Source organism: Centruroides vittatus, unplaced genomic scaffold (assembly GCF_030686945.1).
Source record: "Centruroides vittatus isolate TY-2023 unplaced genomic scaffold, ASM3068694v2 contig_728, whole genome shotgun sequence".
NCBI classification, from domain to species: domain Eukaryota; kingdom Metazoa; phylum Arthropoda; class Arachnida; order Scorpiones; family Buthidae; genus Centruroides; species Centruroides vittatus.
In genome coordinates this window covers 541,966-562,130 of record NW_027122465.1, presented here as the reverse complement: position 1 = coordinate 562,130, position 20,165 = coordinate 541,966, and the positions used below count along the sequence as shown (strand labels likewise).

Sequence of the window (20,165 nt, the reverse complement as noted above, 5' to 3'; positions counted from 1 at the left end):
TAAGATAAGAACATATGTTTTTCCAATTTGATTAGATGTTACTATTATTCTATGTTTAAACGTAGTTAAGAAGATAAAACATTTACGAAATAAACTGCTTGATTTAACTAAATTATTCAGAAAATCCAGTAAACGATGTGATTTTACTTCGTAAGATTTTATTTTCGTTTCTTCCATCTTTCTGTGATTCCTATTTTTTTCTTTCTTTATAAAAAAAAAATTGTTTTCCTCTATAAACATTTTAAGTGTGATTTTTTAACAGAATTTCTAGATTTAATTTAAAATTACTTTGATCAACATCGATAATAAATATGCTTTAATTAAGTAATTTTGCAAGAGTGATTTGCAATCGCTAAATGTACTTTGATTATTGGTTTTCGAAAATTAAAGAATGTTTAATTTTCTTATTTATTATAGGCCTATTACTATAAAATAAATTCATTGCAGTATTTTTATATTTAATGATAATTTTTAATTTTTTGTATAGTAAAATACTGTTGTAAATGTATAATTTAATTAAATTATCAGCTTTTTGTAGTTCAGTGTATTTTTAAAATTTTAAATAAGTTTTTAATAATAAGGAAGCTCGATTTAAAGCTTAAACTTATATGTTTTATCGGAAATAATTAAATTTCAATTTAAATAAAATATTTAACTCGTTTACCAATTGAAAATTTGATAAAAGCTTGTTTAATTCAAAGAAAATCAACAGCTAGACATGGGCAAGCACATCCGTGTAGCCATTTGCACTTGAATCTTAATGACTCTCTTAACTAAAATGCTTTTAAAGTCAAAAATAATTTGAAATAAAACAGCATTTACCACGAATTTAATCTAAGTTATTTTCAAATTTTTAATCGATTTTTCATCTAAATGAAATTTAAATCTCGAGATAAATTACGCACACATTAATTCAATTAAAAGATATATAACTGTATTAATGCAAATAAATGAAAAGAGTTAAAAAAAATTCATTGCATGCATTTAGTTATTTTAAATGGTTTAAACTAATAAAATACTTTAACATAAATCTAATAAAATTGAATACAGCATATAAAACTGATTTACATCTATATTAGATGTTAATATTTCATTTTTGATATTGTTTTTTGCAATAAAATAAATTCAAATATTTACAACGTTTAGTTAAATAAATTACATGAAAAATTTAAAAAACACAAATAAAAATTGTCTAAACTTTTCGAATTACAGTATATTTATTTTATTTTACAGTATTTTATTTCTAAATTAAATAAAGTAGGCTATAATTTATAAATATAATCTAAAGTAGACTTGTAAATTTAAACAACAAAAATATTCGACAGAAAGTGAATTCCTATATCTATAAAGTTTTTAGTTAGAACATTGTAAAAATTGTTTATAAATCCTTCCTAATACAATTACTGTAAAAACAGTAATGTTAACCCGCCATTCGTCAGTGTATAAAACTATTAAACATTGTTAGTTTATCGCGGGTTTGAGCCTGGCCACGTGGAGTTTTTCTGGATTTTTTCACGTGTCTAACTCCCAAAATAGGGGGCCAGTACCAATAGAACCTCCCCTTGGGAGATAGGACATCCCCTTGGCAGATTGCCAAATATTACGTTGCCTTATCCCATCAATTCTGAATCAATAATGTTATATTTCTCCAACAATGCTCTTTCATTATTGAACATATGTTTAATAAAAACTATTTCAACTTAATTTCTTTTACAGATGTATTAGTTTGCCTATTATAATTTCTGAATTTTATAAAGTCAATTAAAAAAGCATATTTTTGGTAATTTAATATGTTTTGCTTCAAATAAGAAAAATGTAATATTAAAAGAGCAGTTTTAAATGAAAGAAGAAGAAAAAAACACGAATACGGGAAGAAAAATTCGTATTTTCAGTTTTTAAAACTTTTACGAAGCAATTTTTCTAGAATTTAGAATATTCTAGGTTATATTTACTTTCATAAAGTATCACTGTATTTTATTAAACTACATATCTCTTTAATAGAAGTAGCTTGATACGTAGTAGTGCATTATATATAACAGTAGAGAAACTAAGAGAAGAGCATATTCTTGCGTGCAAATATATATAATTTTAAGTTAAACGACATGGGAAAAAAACATTTATTATTAAAAAATGGAAAATTTAATGTAAAAAATAAAATATTTACATAAAAAAGTTATTTATCAAAGGAAAGAAACTTCATTTAATTATTGCTAATTTAATACCAATTAATCAATTTTTGCTACATATTTAAAATCGTTTAAAGTTAAGAATAAAATTAAAATCTAACTCAAACTGTTTTTTCTAGTGAAAGGAATTTAAAATATTTAAATATTATTTTACAAAAACTGATTCCAAATATCGTAATAGTTTATGAATTATGGACTTTCTATAAGGTACAAATGATTTTTATTTTGCAATTAATCTACAGTTAATGATAAGTTAATTAAGAATAGAAAAACGAATTCTGAATAATTGGTGAGATATTCTGCTAATAGTTTAAAGAGGAATTATGAAATTATGATTTAAATCGTTGACGACTATCGAGACAATTCTTATTATTTCTACCACGTGCTAGCTAAGACACTCGGTTTCTGGGTACGAGCCAGAATCGGATGATCCCCATATCATCAGCAGATACAAGTGATAGAAATAGCAACAGCAAAGGCGTGTGTGCGTTGCAACTCCATTCTTCTTTGCACATCTATTGTTACTAAGTCAGTTTCGACCTTGTCCCGCTGAAGGTTTTCGGACAAAGCTGTTTGTCTGCAAGAATTTATAAAGATTCGCAAAATCATTAATTATAGATCAAACCTTCTTTAATAGAACTTGATTTGCGGAAAACATCGATCTGTTTCGAACGAAAGAACATAAATTAATATTTTATTTAATTAAGAGCACATATACAGTCGTATAGAAGCCTTAATAATTGTCGCTGATTAGCTTCGTTGCCGTATCAACTAGTTTTCATCGGCATTCATAATTATCCAATACATATAAACAATAAATTATTATTAAAACGGTTATGACTTCATTAAAATTTTAAATTGATAAACATTTAAAAATATAAAACGTGCAAATTTTTTTATAGATTTAAATTATAATTAAAATAATTAAATATGTAAGTTAATTGAAATAATTTTTAATTTAAATAGGCGATCGAATATCGTAGTTATAATATAATAAAATAAATTTGCTCTTTTAATTTTTAATTATCTGTATAAGTTGAATGAACTGTCGAATTATGCATTGTTTTAAACTTGGCATCCTTTCTTAAAGTTCCCCAGAAGTACTTGTTTTTTATGTAGATGTTTAAATAAATACTATAGAATTTTTTTTTCATTATCTTACTTATTAATTTATACTTAAAATATTTAAGTATAAATTAATTAAATTATACAATCTGTAAGTTTACTAAAGTGTGTCTTGATAAATTAAAAAAGAAAATAAGATATTGAATGCTTAATTTTCTTCGATTCAATTGATTATATAAAGAAGGGAATGTGTATGTGTTAAAATGTATGTATAGGTAAAAGAATGAATCACTTTCCACAATGGCTATCTTCCATAGTTTTTGGAATGTCTTCACAGTAAACAATCATTTGAAGTTTCAAAATCATCGTGATTAAGTCTTGAAGAATTAACACAATTTATGAGCGATGCTATTTATTATAAATTACGAAACTGTTTACACGGAAGGAATGTTTTTATTTTTCTTCCTTTCTCTTTTAATAGCATGTCATTTACTAATCTATTTATTCCAAACAAAGCGCTTTCGTTAAATAAAGAAAGGGGAAAAAATTACAAAGAGAAAATAAAGATCACTTAACATCTCTGACACATTTAAAACGGTAATTTCTGATGCTATTAAACATTTTTAAATGCTTCAAAGTATTCTCGAATAAAGAAAGGGGAAACAAACTAGATCTAAATTTAATAACTAAGTGCAGGTCCTAATAAAGCTATAAAAGTATACTTTAATAGTAACTTTATAGAACAAGCAGAAATAATACAATAACGTATATATTAAAAAATATTTTAACTACAGTATGTATTTACATTAATGTGAAGAACAAATACAGCAATAAATTAACTTATGAATAAATTAAATATATAAATCAGTAAAAGCAATAAAAAGACTACAATTTAAACAAATAAAAGTTTAAAATAAACTCTAGATTTTTGAAGCATTCTCGTTTCAATATATTTATTAAACTCTATGGGACACACTTCTTGTTTTATGTATCTTAGAAATGGCAGAAAGTACGAAAACTGAATCTAAAAGAGTTATCAAATAAACGTGAACGGAATGACCCGAAAGTGGCAAAACATTTCTACCGTATATTTCAGCAATTTTCTACATATTTCTGTTATTGTAAGATTATAAGAAATCTTATACAATATAAATAATGAATTATATTATAATATTTGCCATATAAATTTATTTTATAGTAAAAGTATAGCGAAAAACAAATCAACTTAACTTATCCCTTGCTCTGTTTTATATTCAACCAGCTTATACAACGGACCTTTAATGTTAGATAAAACGACTACATTCAGACCAATTCAATTTTAAACCTTTAAAAATTTATAAACTTAGAAATAATACATATGGTCTATATACATAAGTTTTCTTATGCGGGATATTCCTTTTATTTATTTTATCTAATTTTATTTGGAGATGAAAATTCCGAATACGTCAATTTACTTAAGTTGACGTATTCGGAATTTTGTTCTCTTCACTTACGACAACTGAACTTCTTGATAGTTATTAGTAAAGAGCGATCCTGCTGTAGAGATAAATTTCATATTGCTCTCGTTCTTTGCTCCGTAATTACATTATAGTCTTTGATGTTCTGTACTTTTGAAAGATGCCGATTATCGATTTCTCATTAATCAAATAAAGAGTGGATAAAAATACTATTAAGTGGCAAAAGATTAACACGAATATACAGTCATTTGTGAAACGTTTGATTACATTAAAAATAATGCTTTAATTCTCGTCAACTTTGTAGTACGAGATATTTCTAAAGTCCAACAACTATTATTATGTTAGAAATGATTTATTTTGAAAATATTTTCGAGAGAAATCTGTCAATTCGGACAGAAATCCTTTAAAACAATATTAATTTTAAGTTTTTTTATAATAAAATAGTAACAAGTAATTAGAAAGATTACTAAGAAAAATCAAAAATACGAATCGTCAGTGACTTGTTGCTTTTCGTGGAGGATAATTGTGAAATATTTTAAAATTACACAATATTTAAAGCAAAAGTATAGACATAAGTAAAACTTACGGGTTATAAGTCCAAAATATTCAATTATTTTTACAGCTTTGCGTGTTACATTACTAAAACTAGTATTAATGCAAGTTTGTTTTCTCTATATAAAGCAATTTTTAGACGTTTCCTGTATTCTGGATAATAATTATACGTGAAAATTTTAAATATTATAATTACGGATAATAATAATAATAATAATTAATAATAATGGTAAATTTAATATTATAATTTAAATAAAAAACAGGAACATTTTTTAACGAAATAAACGATTAAAAAAAAATTTTAATGCATTCTTATTCTTTAAATAAAAGGATTATGTTTGTTTGCTTCTTGTTCATTTGCTTGTTTATCAAAGGCCTGCATGAAGAATATTCAGTAAATAATACTTAAGGATAATGGATGTTCGGCTACAATCATTCGATTGTTAGCGATTGTCTTTTATTCTAGAGTTGATTGTTGATTAGGCTACATCAAATTGGATTGAATACAATCATCTGGTTCCTTAATATTTTAAAAGACAAAACATAAGAATAATTTCTAAAGGGCGATTATATTGATTTTAACTAATTAAAATCATTGTTATATTTATTTTATGTTCATATATATATAATAAAAATAAGTCTTCGTATAATAATTATTAAATTTAGATTTTCAAATCGACAAAATAGATGTATTCAACTTAGATTTTACACTCTAAAACTGTACAAGACTGGAGCCTATGCCAAATATTCTGTTCTATTTCAATTGATTCTGTTTATCTCCATTAGTGTCTTGCTTTTGTTTGCCACTTTAAAAATTTATAAGTAGAAACTAAGTTTTGTTAATTGTAAGAATACGTTTGTTTATAATTGAATTTCTTAATATGAAAATTAACTCGTTATTTTAAATTATTTCTTTTAACTTTTACTTATTTTTCTATAAACAACATTAAATATTTATGTACTTTATATATTTTATTAAGTGAAGTTTACGTACAGTATTAATATATTTAGGTACCTGTGTACGATGACATTAAGACTTTTACTAATTAAGTACAATAAATAGACTTGTCAAAGCAAACTTTAATATTGTTTTGCTTTACAAATATTCATACGTATTAAATTAACTCATAATCTGATATGTTCTAATTATATTGTTAATTCTATTTTAGACAAATGGATTACAATAGAAGATGTATTATAAACGTAAATGAATTTTTCTAACTACTTTAATGTCAATTATATTAACGTAAACAACTCACGAAAGAAACCAATCTTTCCGAGTAGATGTTGAAATATTTGTAATACTCCAAAAGTTCTCAGTTAGCAGCGAATAAAACTTTATTAATTTTTATATTTTTTACAAGATGACATAAACAATTCGATACTATTAAAGATTCGATTTAAAGTAATTTATTTGGAAATAATTATAGAAAATTGTTTGAGTAGGCCTATATCCATCTTTGACAGTCATACGCATGCAACTAGACGAGTAGTCTACCCTAAAGTATTTGACCCAGTAACAGTTCTTTTATAACTACAAGACTAAGAGCTTGACAATTGTTATTCACTCTGATCTATATATTTTTTAAAGAAAAACCCCATTATATTATAAACAATGTATTTTAAAATCCGATTTAAAAACAATAAATCTAACAATGTGTTATACAACTTCGGCGTACTGATGCAATACGAAAAAGAAAATACGATTGAAAAAAATCTAAAAATAAGAACAATTGTTAGAAACGAAGATAAAAAGCTGCGTCATTATAAAATCAATGGTAAACAGTAATGAATGTTGAAAGTGTTTAACTATAAATAAACCACCGAAGAACTTTTCTTAAATAAACCAAAACGAATGAATGAATGAAAGAGGAAGATGATTGAAAGAATACAATATACAACGATCGTGTCATCCGTTCGCGTTCTAATGGAACCGAAAACGATTATATACTTGTATATTTTACGTCAAGCCAGCAGATTTGGCAAACAGAGATAAAAGTAGTCTAAAGATAGTCGGGTGAGGAGGACGAGTAATACGGTAACACCAGCCAAGGTCTCCTCTCAGTCGTCTCCAACTACAATGATGTCTTAAGAAAACATCTTAGATTGAAAAAGAACTTTTTTCGGTTAGAAAAAAAAAAACTCATTCCTGTAATAAATTCTCTCAATTCAATATAAAAACGCGCACTAAAATAAGTAAACCTTCATGCGAATAGTTAAAGGAAAAATATACGCCTATATATATATTCTGTAGCGAAAAATAGAGGAAAGGCAGGTCATACACCTATAACTTTTTTTTCCAGACTTACCACCCGTCGCACTATCGATTTGGGCAATAACTTTTCACAATTAACAACGTCTAATACTAAACTCTGCATCGAGACGAGCGAAGAAGTAGCACCACTAAACTGGCAAACTATGTCATACTATGCTAAGTTGCGTTCGTATCCAGACACCTGTACTCTGTTACAAACCTCTTGGCAGAACATAACCCGCTTTATATACAAGAGAAGTGCGCGAAACAACAAAATAAACGGTAACAAATTTCCTTATCTCGAAAAGAAGACAATCGTTGTTATACGAAAATTAAATTACTCGAGAAATTTAACGAAGATACCGGTACGTGAATTTTCCTTTATAATAACACCGCGGTTTGAACGGCAATAAATGCAATAAATTAATTATATTTTCCTATAATATTAATACGAGAAAAACAAAATGTTGTGGAAACTTTGAAAAACTTGGTGCTGTACTGTTGGTGTTGTAACATATTTGACCGTAGATTTTAATGAGCCTAGAGCCATTTCCGGCTGGCAAGTCATTGGTTGGTCCGTTAATTAACAGAGACAAGTTTAATCGTCCATATATGATAAAACGAGTCCCGTTTCTTGGCGTCGGGGCAGATGCGACAAATCAAATTATCTCGGTTTAGACCTATATCCGGACATTATTAATTTCCACTTAAAATCATTTGGCGCGGAAAGCCGGAGCGACCCTTTTTTTTTATTTTTTTATGGGTTCTCTCCCTATCATCCGCATCATAAACAACTTCTCCGAAAATTAAAAACGAAATAACTTACTTTCCATATATTAGTCTGACGGGACGAAAATGAAATAAACTTCCGAATGATATTGGAAACAAATAGAGAAAAGCGAGTTTGGTTTATCGATCGCAGTTCAAACCAATGGAAATAGCACTTGTTCCATTGTTGAAGACAAGAAAACAGTCGGGGCGTGCGAATGCTTATGCCTGAGATGTAAACATGAATGTAGCTACAATAGTTTGCAGTCATTCGCGTCACTCCAACTCGAGTTCCTTTACCTACCTTGCGATGGTAAACTAACGGACGGTAATGTTCCCGCCGACTTCTCATATTTGTTCTCTTTTAAGGCATTATTTCTGTGTGACCAACAAGACGAAGGTAGCGGCTACCAAAGCAGCCAACTCTTTTAGTAATGCCGTCGTCTGCTTCAATCTTCCCAACGTTGTCACGTGATATCCCATCATCCCAGATGAGAGATGAACTTTTTAGCCTGTTGCTACGGAAATAATTTACATTACGTAAGCGACGGTTATGAAACGTCCCGGACGGAGAAAGTTTCGTTTATCTTTATTTGCTTGGAAAATAATTATAACGGGCATCCGTAAATCAATCATTTTTGTCTCGACGGCAGATGGCGCGAGACAGAGACACCGATAGAGCGTGGGGTTTACTTATCACCTACGGGTTTGCTAATTACCAAGGATATTTTCGATTCAATCTCTTTGAACACTTTTAAATTTTACGGCACGCGCTTCTTTTCATTTAAAACTAAAAAAATATTTGCTTTTACTCGCAGGAAAAATAAAATAAAAATGATTAACGAAACGGGTAGCCAACCATTCGGTACCGAAATTTTCCATTTAAAAAAATCAATTTCGAGTAAACTTACCTAAACGGAGAAGTTATTAACGCTTAAGCAATATCTATTTTCACTTTTTCTTTTACTAAACATTACGTATATTCCGGAATATAGAGGATACTTTCGAAAGAAAAACGGAAGTCATCGAAAATCGAGGAGTAAATATCCGCAGATCCTGTTCATTAAAGAGTAATGCGTGTAGTCTGTTTGAAATCCGGAGAACGTTTTCTGATCTTAGTGATCTCCTAACGCATCCCGATTGTCATTTGATAGATGACTCGAAAGATTTGTTTCCTTTCTTGCCAAACCGAGGAAATTCCGATTCTTTCGAAACACATAGAAGTAATCTTTTCGTGCCATCTACCCATCTACTAGATAGGAATCTTACCGTTCTCTATATTCTATAAGCGTAGTATGATAGAGTCTAGCCTATAAATTCCACTTAATTACTTTGAATATGAATTTAAATGAGCTCTCCGATTGTTCGATTACTCGAAATCCTCGTGGAAAATCTAATAGTTGTGTTCTGACAATATTTGTTAGTCTTTAAGTATTTAGCAGTAATTCGCTCGATCGTACGAGCTCATTATCGATAGATATATTTAAAATGTTTGTTAACTAATAACTCATTATAGAATTTTATAAGTGTACTAATTAACGTAGCCTTATTAATGACATTAATTAAATAACGTAGATTTATTGTATTAATATTAACTTAACTAAAACTTAATAATATAAGAATATTTTATTAGCTAAAGTAAAAAAGCTAATATTATGTTTTTTAAACTATTAAAGCGTATAGATAAGTTACGATTACGTGCGCTTAATAACTAGACTCGATAGAGTATAATACACGCAAATTATTGATAACTAGCAGTAAGATAAGCGCTACTTAAATCCGTTTAGATATTGAGCTGTTAATGGAGCGACTTATTCTTTGAAAGACCGTACTCCATTATTTTTTAGAATGCATATTCTAGCTTTTTAAATGAGTAAGAAAGGGCTCATCTAATAAGAGACGAAGCGCGGTATTGAAACGGTAGATTGAATTTTGTCTTTCTTGTCTGTCTCTATGACAACCATTGTAAACAACATGGGTGACATTTGCTTCCCGGACACCTGATAAACTAATGTTCACTCTATTGAAATCGGTTAATGTGTCCGAATCGATACATATTTTCCTCCTCGTAAAAACAGACGTTTGTATTTAATTGAAACTGACCGACTCGTCGATATTTTCTATAGAAACTTTAACGGGGTTGTTAATTTCAACAAAATCTATTAAATAAGAACAATTTTCTTCCTATGTGATTCTAAAAAAATAACTTTTCTCTTAAAGTGTCGGCTAAAGTTTTGTCAATGCATTATTACGACATTAAAATTTATTCATAATTAAATAGTATACAGTATAAATCTCAAATGTATTGTATTGATAAAGATTAGAAGTGACGAAAAAAGTACAGATTTGTCGTCCTTTATGATTTATTCTAAATTTTTCAATACTGAATTAATCGCTAAGAAAAACAGAAAGGAGTCTATAGGATTAAGAATAAAAACGAAAATCAAAATTTTTTTTTTAAAGTTTTATTCTCGGTTAAGGAAAAGGGAGAACCGACTCGAATACATCCAATATAAACTTTTATATTGAGTGCGAAAGTGTAAAGGGAAAATAAATTGGCGTTTATCCATAAATATTTAATAATCGAGTGATAACACGACGAAAACACGAAAATTTTCTAGAAAGTAAAGTCCGTATGGTGTAAAAGAAAGATCGATGGCGAAAGGTCGACATCCTTTACGTTCTATTCCGATTTAATATTTGTCTTTTACTTCGACAAAAATGGATTTAAACGATAAAATTTCTAATCAGACACGAAAACTCTTAACACCAAATAAATAGAAAATTCCCCTCAACTACGAGGTTTTTGCGCTCACTTTCGATTTCGAATTTCTCGTTGTTTACCGAATTTACTTTTTAAATATAAAATATTACTTTCTTAAAAAAAAGTTAAAATAAAATAACATTGAGGCATTCTATTTATTCCACATAAATAAATAAATAAGCAAACAATGGAATTCCGTGTACGGTACATTAATTTAGCTATACGAATTCACAGTCGCTAATTAAAGAAGTAAAATGACTTTTTAAAGTTTCGAATAAGTAAAGATTTTTTAGTAAATAAGAAATTGGAAGAAATAATCTTACGCATTTTTCATGGAAGTCAAAGAAATCCTTTCGTTGGACGGTAGACGACCTAATTTTCTACCAGGCTTAGGAGTTAACAAATTTTCGTCCATGGTTACCCGCTTGGAGGCTGCCATTACGTTTTAAATCTCCCGTCGGAATATGTGGCAAACACAAACATTTGTTTCTATGTATTACACTTTTTCTATTAAACTATTTCTTTCCCTTAACCCAAACTGCATCAAAAAAGAACGCCCAGTGGCGTTTTGTCGTTTACCTCCCCAGTCGCTTAGCAACCGTAGAAAAGTCCATATTAGTGTGCCGTGTCCCACCCATAGCGTGGACAAAACAGGAAAAAAAGACAAGTAGGTTCTCGGTAGCGGAATTTTTAATGAATGCCATTTAAAATGCGCAGTTTGAACTTATACTTCTCTAACTTTCTCTCGTGTAAATTAATATTACCTGTTATTGAATAAATCTCCAAAGATTCGTTACAACGAAAAATATCGATAATAATGGAACTTTGTATCGCATAAAGATTTGTGAATTTATCCCCGTGTAAAAAGCTTTATATTTATTTATTTATTTAGTTCTTAATTTCTTTAAAAGTTATCCAAGTAGACTCTACAGAGATCCATTCTTTCACCATGAAAAAGCAATTATCTGGAGTTTTCTAATTCGTTATTAAATACTAGTTGAAATGCAAAACTTTTACAGAAAGTCTTCTTATTGAAAATAGCTTTAGAATAGAAATCGAAAACAACCGTACAAATAATTTAAAAAAATATTATTTCGTACAGACTACTGTACGTGATTTACACTATTATTTTGAATAATATAGTAACACTGCTCGCTATTGATTAATCAAGCGATTGCTTTGGATGTCTTGGTATTAATTCTACCAACATTTCGTAAAAACGTGTTGTTTAAATTAATTATTTTTTGGTTGTAGACATAAAAATTTGTTTAGAAAATCATACATTATCAACAACGTATGGGTTGTTAAAAGATGTAAATTAAAACATATTATTAAAAAATTACATTTTAATGAAGTTTAAAAGAAGGTTAATTATTTATTTATATAAATATTAATAAGTTATATTTCGTTGTTTCTTTAATAATTTTAGAAAATTAGTATAATTACTTAGAAATTATAACAACTTCACAAGAAAATTTAACTTGCATTAAAGTTATGTCTGTTTTACTTTAATATTTCTTTCTCCAAACTTTATAAATTTAGAGAAAACTATTTTTTATAGTAAAAAAATAGTAGAAATAGTAAATATTTATAATTAAATTCTTCAGAAATTAATGTACAGATACATCTATTATCCGAGAGAGAAAATTTATTAAATTTAAGTTAAAAATACAGAGTTTCTATTTCGAACATTTCTATTTTAAATAAAATTAAAAGACTGAATCGAAGAAGTGTATAAATTTATAAAGAAAAGAGGCAGCATCTCGAAAAATCGAACTTTTAGTTTATTCAAAAAAAGAACAAACAAACACACGAATTCTTCTTACGTGTCTAAAGAAATCCTTTTGGAAAAGTATTATTTATTACTTTTTTAAATAGTATTCAAACCATAACTTTCCACGAAAACTAAATTTCTATAAAATATCCAAAATATTATATAATCCTTATATAATATTCTGATGCTAATTCTGCAGACTCAAAATTATACAGGAATGCTTAGTCTAAAACTAGTTGATTAAAGAAAGATATAATCGATTTTATTCAATATTATAGATTAAATAATCATTATAAATCAATCAAATTATTAATAATATGTAATGTTAATTTACCAAACTAAAATATGTAGTCGAAAGAATTTAAATTGGTAAGTGTATGTTACGCTTACTTCAATGCATTTTTATACACGAAACATCTACGAATATTTAAATAAAAATAGATAAAGGCCATTCACGAGGATCGTTCTGTTATGTTCAAAACGTTTTTCTTTTACTTTATTTACATTTTTCGTATTTTTAACATCCCTAATACAATATCGATCGCAATTATATAGAATTTCATCTTTCAAAAACAATAAAAAGATTGTTTAAATGTACTAAATCCTATTAAATTTTCCATATTTGCTTGTGTTTTATTCAACTTGTGAAATTAATTATAAATATATATTTAAATACCAATTCTTATTTTTAAAAAAATTCATAATGTGAATTAACATTCAGTTAAGGTTTTCGTTCTCCGTTAAAATAATTTAAAATTCGAAAAGCTAGTTTTTATTCAATCAACGTTTAGATGCCGATTTAATTAAAGAATAAGGGGAAAAATAATGCAGAAATTTTGGAATTCACCTCCAAAATTAACCTTTCTAGCACTAAATTTACACGCGTATGTAATATAAAAGATATTGATTGAAAATGTAATTTTAAAAATATGCGAAAATATATAACAACATCTGTATAAATTATTACTTTTTATGGATGAATGAAGAATGCGATTGAATTAGACTAGGCAAAAAAGAAAAAAAAATTATTTGCCGAAGCTAAAATAAAATTGTAAAGATTCCTTCTTGTGTTTTGTCTCGTCCAAGGGAAATGAAAAGAGTAGCTGAAACGTATAAAATCTAGATAGAATACATGTACTGTACCAAGAGCAAACTGCCTTTATCAAATATTAACCAAAATTTTAATTTATAATGAATAATTACATTATTTATAGTTTTGTTGCTTTTACGGTAATTAGGAATTGATGTTAATAATAGATCATTGCTTTTAATTAAATAGAACGATGGGAAAAATACGGCCTATCCAATGAGAAAATAAATCCTGATAGAATAAAAAATAAAATCATATAAACATTTTTTAAAATCTGATTTATGATATAATTAGAGGAAAATTTTTAATATCTAATAAAAGTACTTTTTTGTAAACTTTTTGAAACGTCTTTTTATACTTAATTATTGGTTATAATTTCATCTTTCTATTTAATAAAGTAAAGAAACGAAGATGAAAAGTCAAGATCTATATAAATTATATTTCAGATAATTTTTCTGAAAGTGTGTATCTTTTAAAAATATATTTTTTGGATGTTTCTGCACCTTTCTCATCTCTAACATATTAAATATTTTAATTTAAAATAGACAACTGTAATAAACAATGTTATATAACGCAAAATAAGTTGATTTGTAAGTAAATTTTATATGAAAAAAGTAATAAATTATTTAACCTTTATTAAATGGAAAAATCTAGTTCAAAATAGATATTTGAAATTCTTTTTTTTTCCTTGTTTTTTAATTCGTTTAATTTATGATATTCATTCCAATTAAAGAAACATGAAACGTGCACTAACTTCCTACATGGTACTTTAACGCAAGTCTGCATGAGATTTTCCAATTTAGCTTACATAATTCATATACCGGTACATATATATATATATATATTGAATTAAAAGATTATAGAATTTAGTTTAATAAATTTTAAAATGATATTAAACAAAATAATGTAATAAAAGTAATTAAGACATTATTATTAAATAATTAAGATACTTATAAAATTGACTATTCGAAAAATTCAAATTGAAACTGACACTACAAAACACTACAAAAATGTCTTACTACTATTAACAGTTCCTAAAAATATAAAAAGACAAACAAATAGTAATAAAACGATTATTTATACAAGTTTATTTTTGTATATTTTTTAAAAAAATTATACGATAAATAGTTCTGACATGATATAAAACGACTGAATTTGAATTATTTTTTCTTTTAACTTTATAATTTTTCTCCATTTTTAACTTGTATATTTAGTATTTTGGAAAAATAATCGAGTAGATATTTTAATAAACCTTGCTGTATCGATCATTTTATGCATATTAATCAAATAACACTTACGCTTAAAAATACCAATAGGATAGTTTTTTACCCGTCTTAAAGAAAATTATATTCACTTATTTCATTAAAAAAGAAATAACATATGTAAATAATTTTAAGGCAGATAAATCATTCCTTGGGCATTAAAAAAAATCCAAGACTTTTCATCGATATGAATTATAATAGGACTTAGGCCTTTTTGGAATACATTTGCAAACATAAAATTGAGATGTAAATCAAAGCTATCATTATTACCAAAGTAAAAACATTAAGAAAATTTAAATACAAAGAAAAAAAAAGCTAACTATATTAATCCATCCACCGGATCGGTTTTGGCGTCAATTCGGTCATGCGTTACCGGTACCTAACAATTAATTATGTATCATTATGTAATATTAATCACATAATTAAAAGCACGTCCGGCATCTTAAAAGATACGACAATATAAAAAGTACAGTGCATCCAGATCTGTAATTGTTCCACACAAATAGCTAAATTAAAGCACCCTGTATCAACCCGAACGAGCAATTAAATTTAATAAATAATTTAAAATATTTCAGACAAATGAAGTTTACTAAAACGGGACTATATTGGTCTCTGTGATTTTTTGCCCCCTTATCGATTATTTTAGATTAATGAGAGTTAACTCAATTTTTTAGTGAAGTACTTAGATCTAATGAGATTATCTTCGACGCCAATGTTTTTATTAATTCATAGAAAAGTAATTTGTTTTCATTATAAAAAATTTTAAACCAGTTTAAAAACTCGTGTAAATGTTTTTAGAAATAAAATATCCACAAGAATGATGTACAATTCGTTACAACAAAACTATTTTTACAATTTTTCTTCCTGTTTTTTCTTTTATTTTGTACTTAAGTAGCTAAAAAATGAAGTTAAAAGTAATGTTATGTTAAACGTTTAAGTCCTTATTATGAAGATGACTATGTTTAATTATTATTAGTTTCTTATTTTAGAGTTAACGTTAAAAAGCACGGCATATATACATGGTGAAGATTCGCCTCGAAATTTTAAATATTTCTAACACAGTTTAAAAATGGAAATTGTTTCTCTTGCCTGAGTAAGAATTTAAATTTATTTTCATAACTAGTCTTAAAAAAACTAATTTAAACATTTTAAATAAGAAAATAAACACGTAGAGTAAAGTAGAATAACACCGAACGTAAAGACGTAAAAATCAATTATAAAGTAAAAAGTACAAAATAGAATGATTACATCGATTATACAAATTCGATTTATTATTAGTTTAGCTTCGGCTTACTTCTTTGTAAGCTGTAAATTAATTTCCGTGAAAGATTTTATATTCGGATTTCCCGGTAGACATTCAATCTTACGTAGAACTATTTTTAACACAAGTTCAATGACTTCTCTATTTCTTGCCAAAATGTATGAAAGTATTTTATTAAAGCATTATCCCAATTGTCAGCTCACGTTCCGTTGTCAGAGGTGAATGTCTTAACATTTCTATCTTCTAAAAATCCACATAAATCTTCACAGAGCGTGTTATCTTCCGACAATCAAGACATCGATAATATGCAAAAATAATTACATTTTTTTTTTTTTCGTTTAGACTTGCATTTCATTTTATTTTATTTTTTTTAAATCGACTAATAGTAAACTTTTAAAAAATAAATATAAATTATAAGTAATTTAATTAAAAAATATATAAGTTATTTGATAAAATATATCAATTTTTAAAATAATTTTAGCTTTAAATGGAACCAAACTTTACATAAAAATCTCCGATCGAATGTTTTGTTCGTATTAAAATCAATTCTCCGAATAGAGAAATGTATAAGTAAAGAAAATTCAGTCACGCAATTCGTTTTGACAGTACTTTTAAAGATACTTAATAAAATTTTTACTTAAAATCACATTCAATTACGTCATTAGAATAAATCAATTATTCCCGTTTGATTTGATAATACGAAACATATAAAAACACGTGTACATTTCTTTAACTCCGTAGAATAATAATACGGAATATGCGTGTTTTTTTTTTAATACAAAGTGCTTCTATTTGCGTATAATTAATCAAGAAATTGCGGAGAGTTAATTTTGAATGGAATAGTAAATATGTAAATTATTAAAATAAATGGAATTCCTGTTTTAGAACTTTAATAATTAAGGAGATTTCACGATAAAAATTTTACGGTATTTTGGAAATTAACAATACAAAAATTTCTCACCTGTCTTACAAAGCTGCTTGAGCTGTCAGATACGCTTCCATCAGATCTTTTGCTTTTTTGCTTTCTTTTAGAGTGTTTAGCGCCGGTCTGAAATATACGAAAATTGATTTTCAATTTTCACAACTGAACTATGAATAATTTCTCTTATTACACGCTCTAAACTTCTGAAGTTAAATACAAATGTATATATACTTGTATTTAATATTGCATTCATAAGTCTGGCTAGGCTAAGTTTTTAAATATTCATCAATTCTAATCAATAGAACTAGTTTTTTTTTTTTTAATACACAACTTAAAAATAAAAGAGAAACAACCAATGTAAAATATTCAATAGTTATCGATTCATATGTTTATTTTATTTTTTTTCTTTTTGCCTAAACTTCTTAATTAAGATTTCGCATTTCTAGTAAAGAAAATTTATATAATGAATTATTGTATGAATTTTTTATTTGTTATCGTGGCCCAATTTTTTGATAGAATAAAAATGTCATTAAATTATCATTCATTAAAGTAATTTTTTATTTCTCCATGAAAACTGCAAACAAAAATGCCATTTATACAAATAGAACTTATTCCCGTTTGTAAACAAAATAAATTGTATTCTGAAACTAAGCAAACCAGAAATAACAGAAGCAAATTCAATAAAAAAAAAAAAAAAAAAAAAAAAAAAAAAGTATTACCTGAAAATTAATATAAAGGATCCAAAATTCGATGTGACAGGTATAAGTTCATTAATATAATAATAGAGAGGTTGCGGCCTACGTTTTCAACGCGAAAACGTGTACGTCGGACGTAAGTCTAGAAGTTTGACAATGGCGTTTAGAACGTCGGTGGAATCATGCTCGACATTCCAAACGCCATTGTCAAACTTCTAGGCTTACGTCCGACGTACACGTTTTCGCGTTGAAAACGTCGGCCGCAACCTCTCTATTATTATAAAATTTAAACTTTGTTCTAATGGAAAATTCTAATGGAAATTATAAGAAATAAAAACTGTACTGATAGAAAGCGATAGTTACGTTACCGGCATTATTTGTGTGTTAAGTAAATTGTTTAGAGGAGCATTTGGTAGTTGTATTTGATGATAGTCAATTCGGTTGTAAACGCTGTAAATTGATTTTTTTTTTCTTTTCGGCATTATGCTAGTTTGTTTAAAGTGTGAAGTTTGATTTCGAACTAATCAAATATGTCTAATTGAAAATTCATTTGTATAATATTATTTGGTTTTAGTTTATCTGATAAATATAATAAATAATTCTTGCGTACTTAGATACAGGAATTATGTATTGTTTATATATTAATGCATTATGTGATAAAACGGAATAAGGAAATGTAGTAATACTATGCTTAAGGTTATTGTTTTCAAATAGAAGTTATTGCCATACACATGTATTTTCTTTCTAGAATATTGTCTTTTAGTTAATATGAGAATGATAATAACGATAAACTGCTGTGCTTTTATATTGTGTCAGAAGTCGCCATCAGATATTGCCTTGACCTAATGTGTAAAACTACTATTTATAGATTTTTAATATAATATTTATTGTTAATTTTTATTAAAATGAGTTGATATAGAAATTTCTGGGCTGTAAATGATTTACTCATTATAAAGGCTACGCCGTATATTTTAATAATTCTTTCAAAAGGTATCCTCATTTTCATTCGGTTGATAAAAACTTTCTATTATTTTCATTGTAATAAAAGATTTACTATATCAATAATGTCAAGGAAGACCTCATTTCGAACGATCTTCAGATAACAATCGAAAGAAAATATTATAATCCAGCGAAGAAATAAATCGGCATTATTTCTATTTTTATTACGAATTTTTTTATTTTAATAACTGCTCTTTTTACGCGACTCTTTAATAAACACGTAGGCTACTGTACGTTACTTTTAAGTGTATATATTAAGAATTATATTTTAAAATAATTTGAATTAATTAATTTATTCATTAACACATAAAATAATATAAATAATTCACAATTCAAATTATTAAAAAATAAATTTCGGGTTTGTATAATCACCGCATCTGGAAACATCAGCATTGTAAGAGAACAGGTGCGATCATCATCAGTTCGATCAATTAGATCAATCTTCTTACATAAAATTTCTTCAAGTTAATTAAAGTATTTAATACATACATTAGTAACGAAATTAATTTTAATGTAAATTAATCACTATAGCATATTATATAATTTTTAAAATTAAATTCTTACAATTAACAAAACGGTAAATTTTTTTTCATATTTTACCTTGTAAGTAAAAAAAAAATTATACAATTTTAATTGAAAGATTTACATTACTTACCTGTTCTTAAAATGAAATAATATATATCTAAATAATATACATCTATAATTTCTACTGGCGCCATATTGGAAGATAAGAGTGATCAACGATAGGGATTAGCCTTACCTGTGATTTCTTTCTTAAAGCCGAGTGCGATATTTCGTCTAAAATAAAGGTTTGTTTTTTGTCATCGGCGGAACTGGCCGCCATGTCCGCACTACATCATGCTCTTAACGACGCTAATTCTCAGGCACACCATCTGCGTATCGTAGAGGTAATCATTCCAGCTGTATCCTCGGCTTTACGCTCTTCTACAGTATTTGGAGTAATGATGTATAGCCGCTGATAATGTCAACGCTTTACAATATTTTTGGAGAAGCGAGATCTGTCACCTCGCTTCCTATTATCCCTTCACGCACCAGTCCGAAAGGGATCGTCCACTAAGAGATCATCTAGCTTAAATTACTTTGGAAAAATCGGAC

At 27.1% G+C, this 20,165-nt stretch overlaps 1 protein-coding gene across 4 annotated transcripts in view; it reads right to left on the bottom strand.

The window, feature by feature from the left end:
• The window catches only part of Ca-beta (Ca2+-channel-protein-beta-subunit), a 192,618-nt gene extending 172,530 nt beyond the window's left edge, over positions 1–20,088 (bottom strand). Inside the window, exons 1-2 of one of the 4 annotated variants that reach the window (XM_067277081.1) lie at positions 19,810–20,088; positions 17,395–17,481 (exon numbers count right to left, since the gene is read on the bottom strand). In XM_067277081.1, coding sequence (XP_067133182.1) covers positions 17,395–17,481; positions 19,810–19,893 — 171 coding nt within the window. In that variant the 5' untranslated portion in view covers positions 19,894–20,088. Of the gene's footprint in view, positions 1–7,569; positions 7,746–8,586; positions 8,741–17,394; positions 17,482–19,809 lie in introns of those variants that run through there. The other 3 variants (XM_067277080.1, XM_067277083.1, XM_067277082.1) reach the window with 3 other exon arrangements.
• Positions 20,089–20,165: the final 77 nt, after the last annotated feature.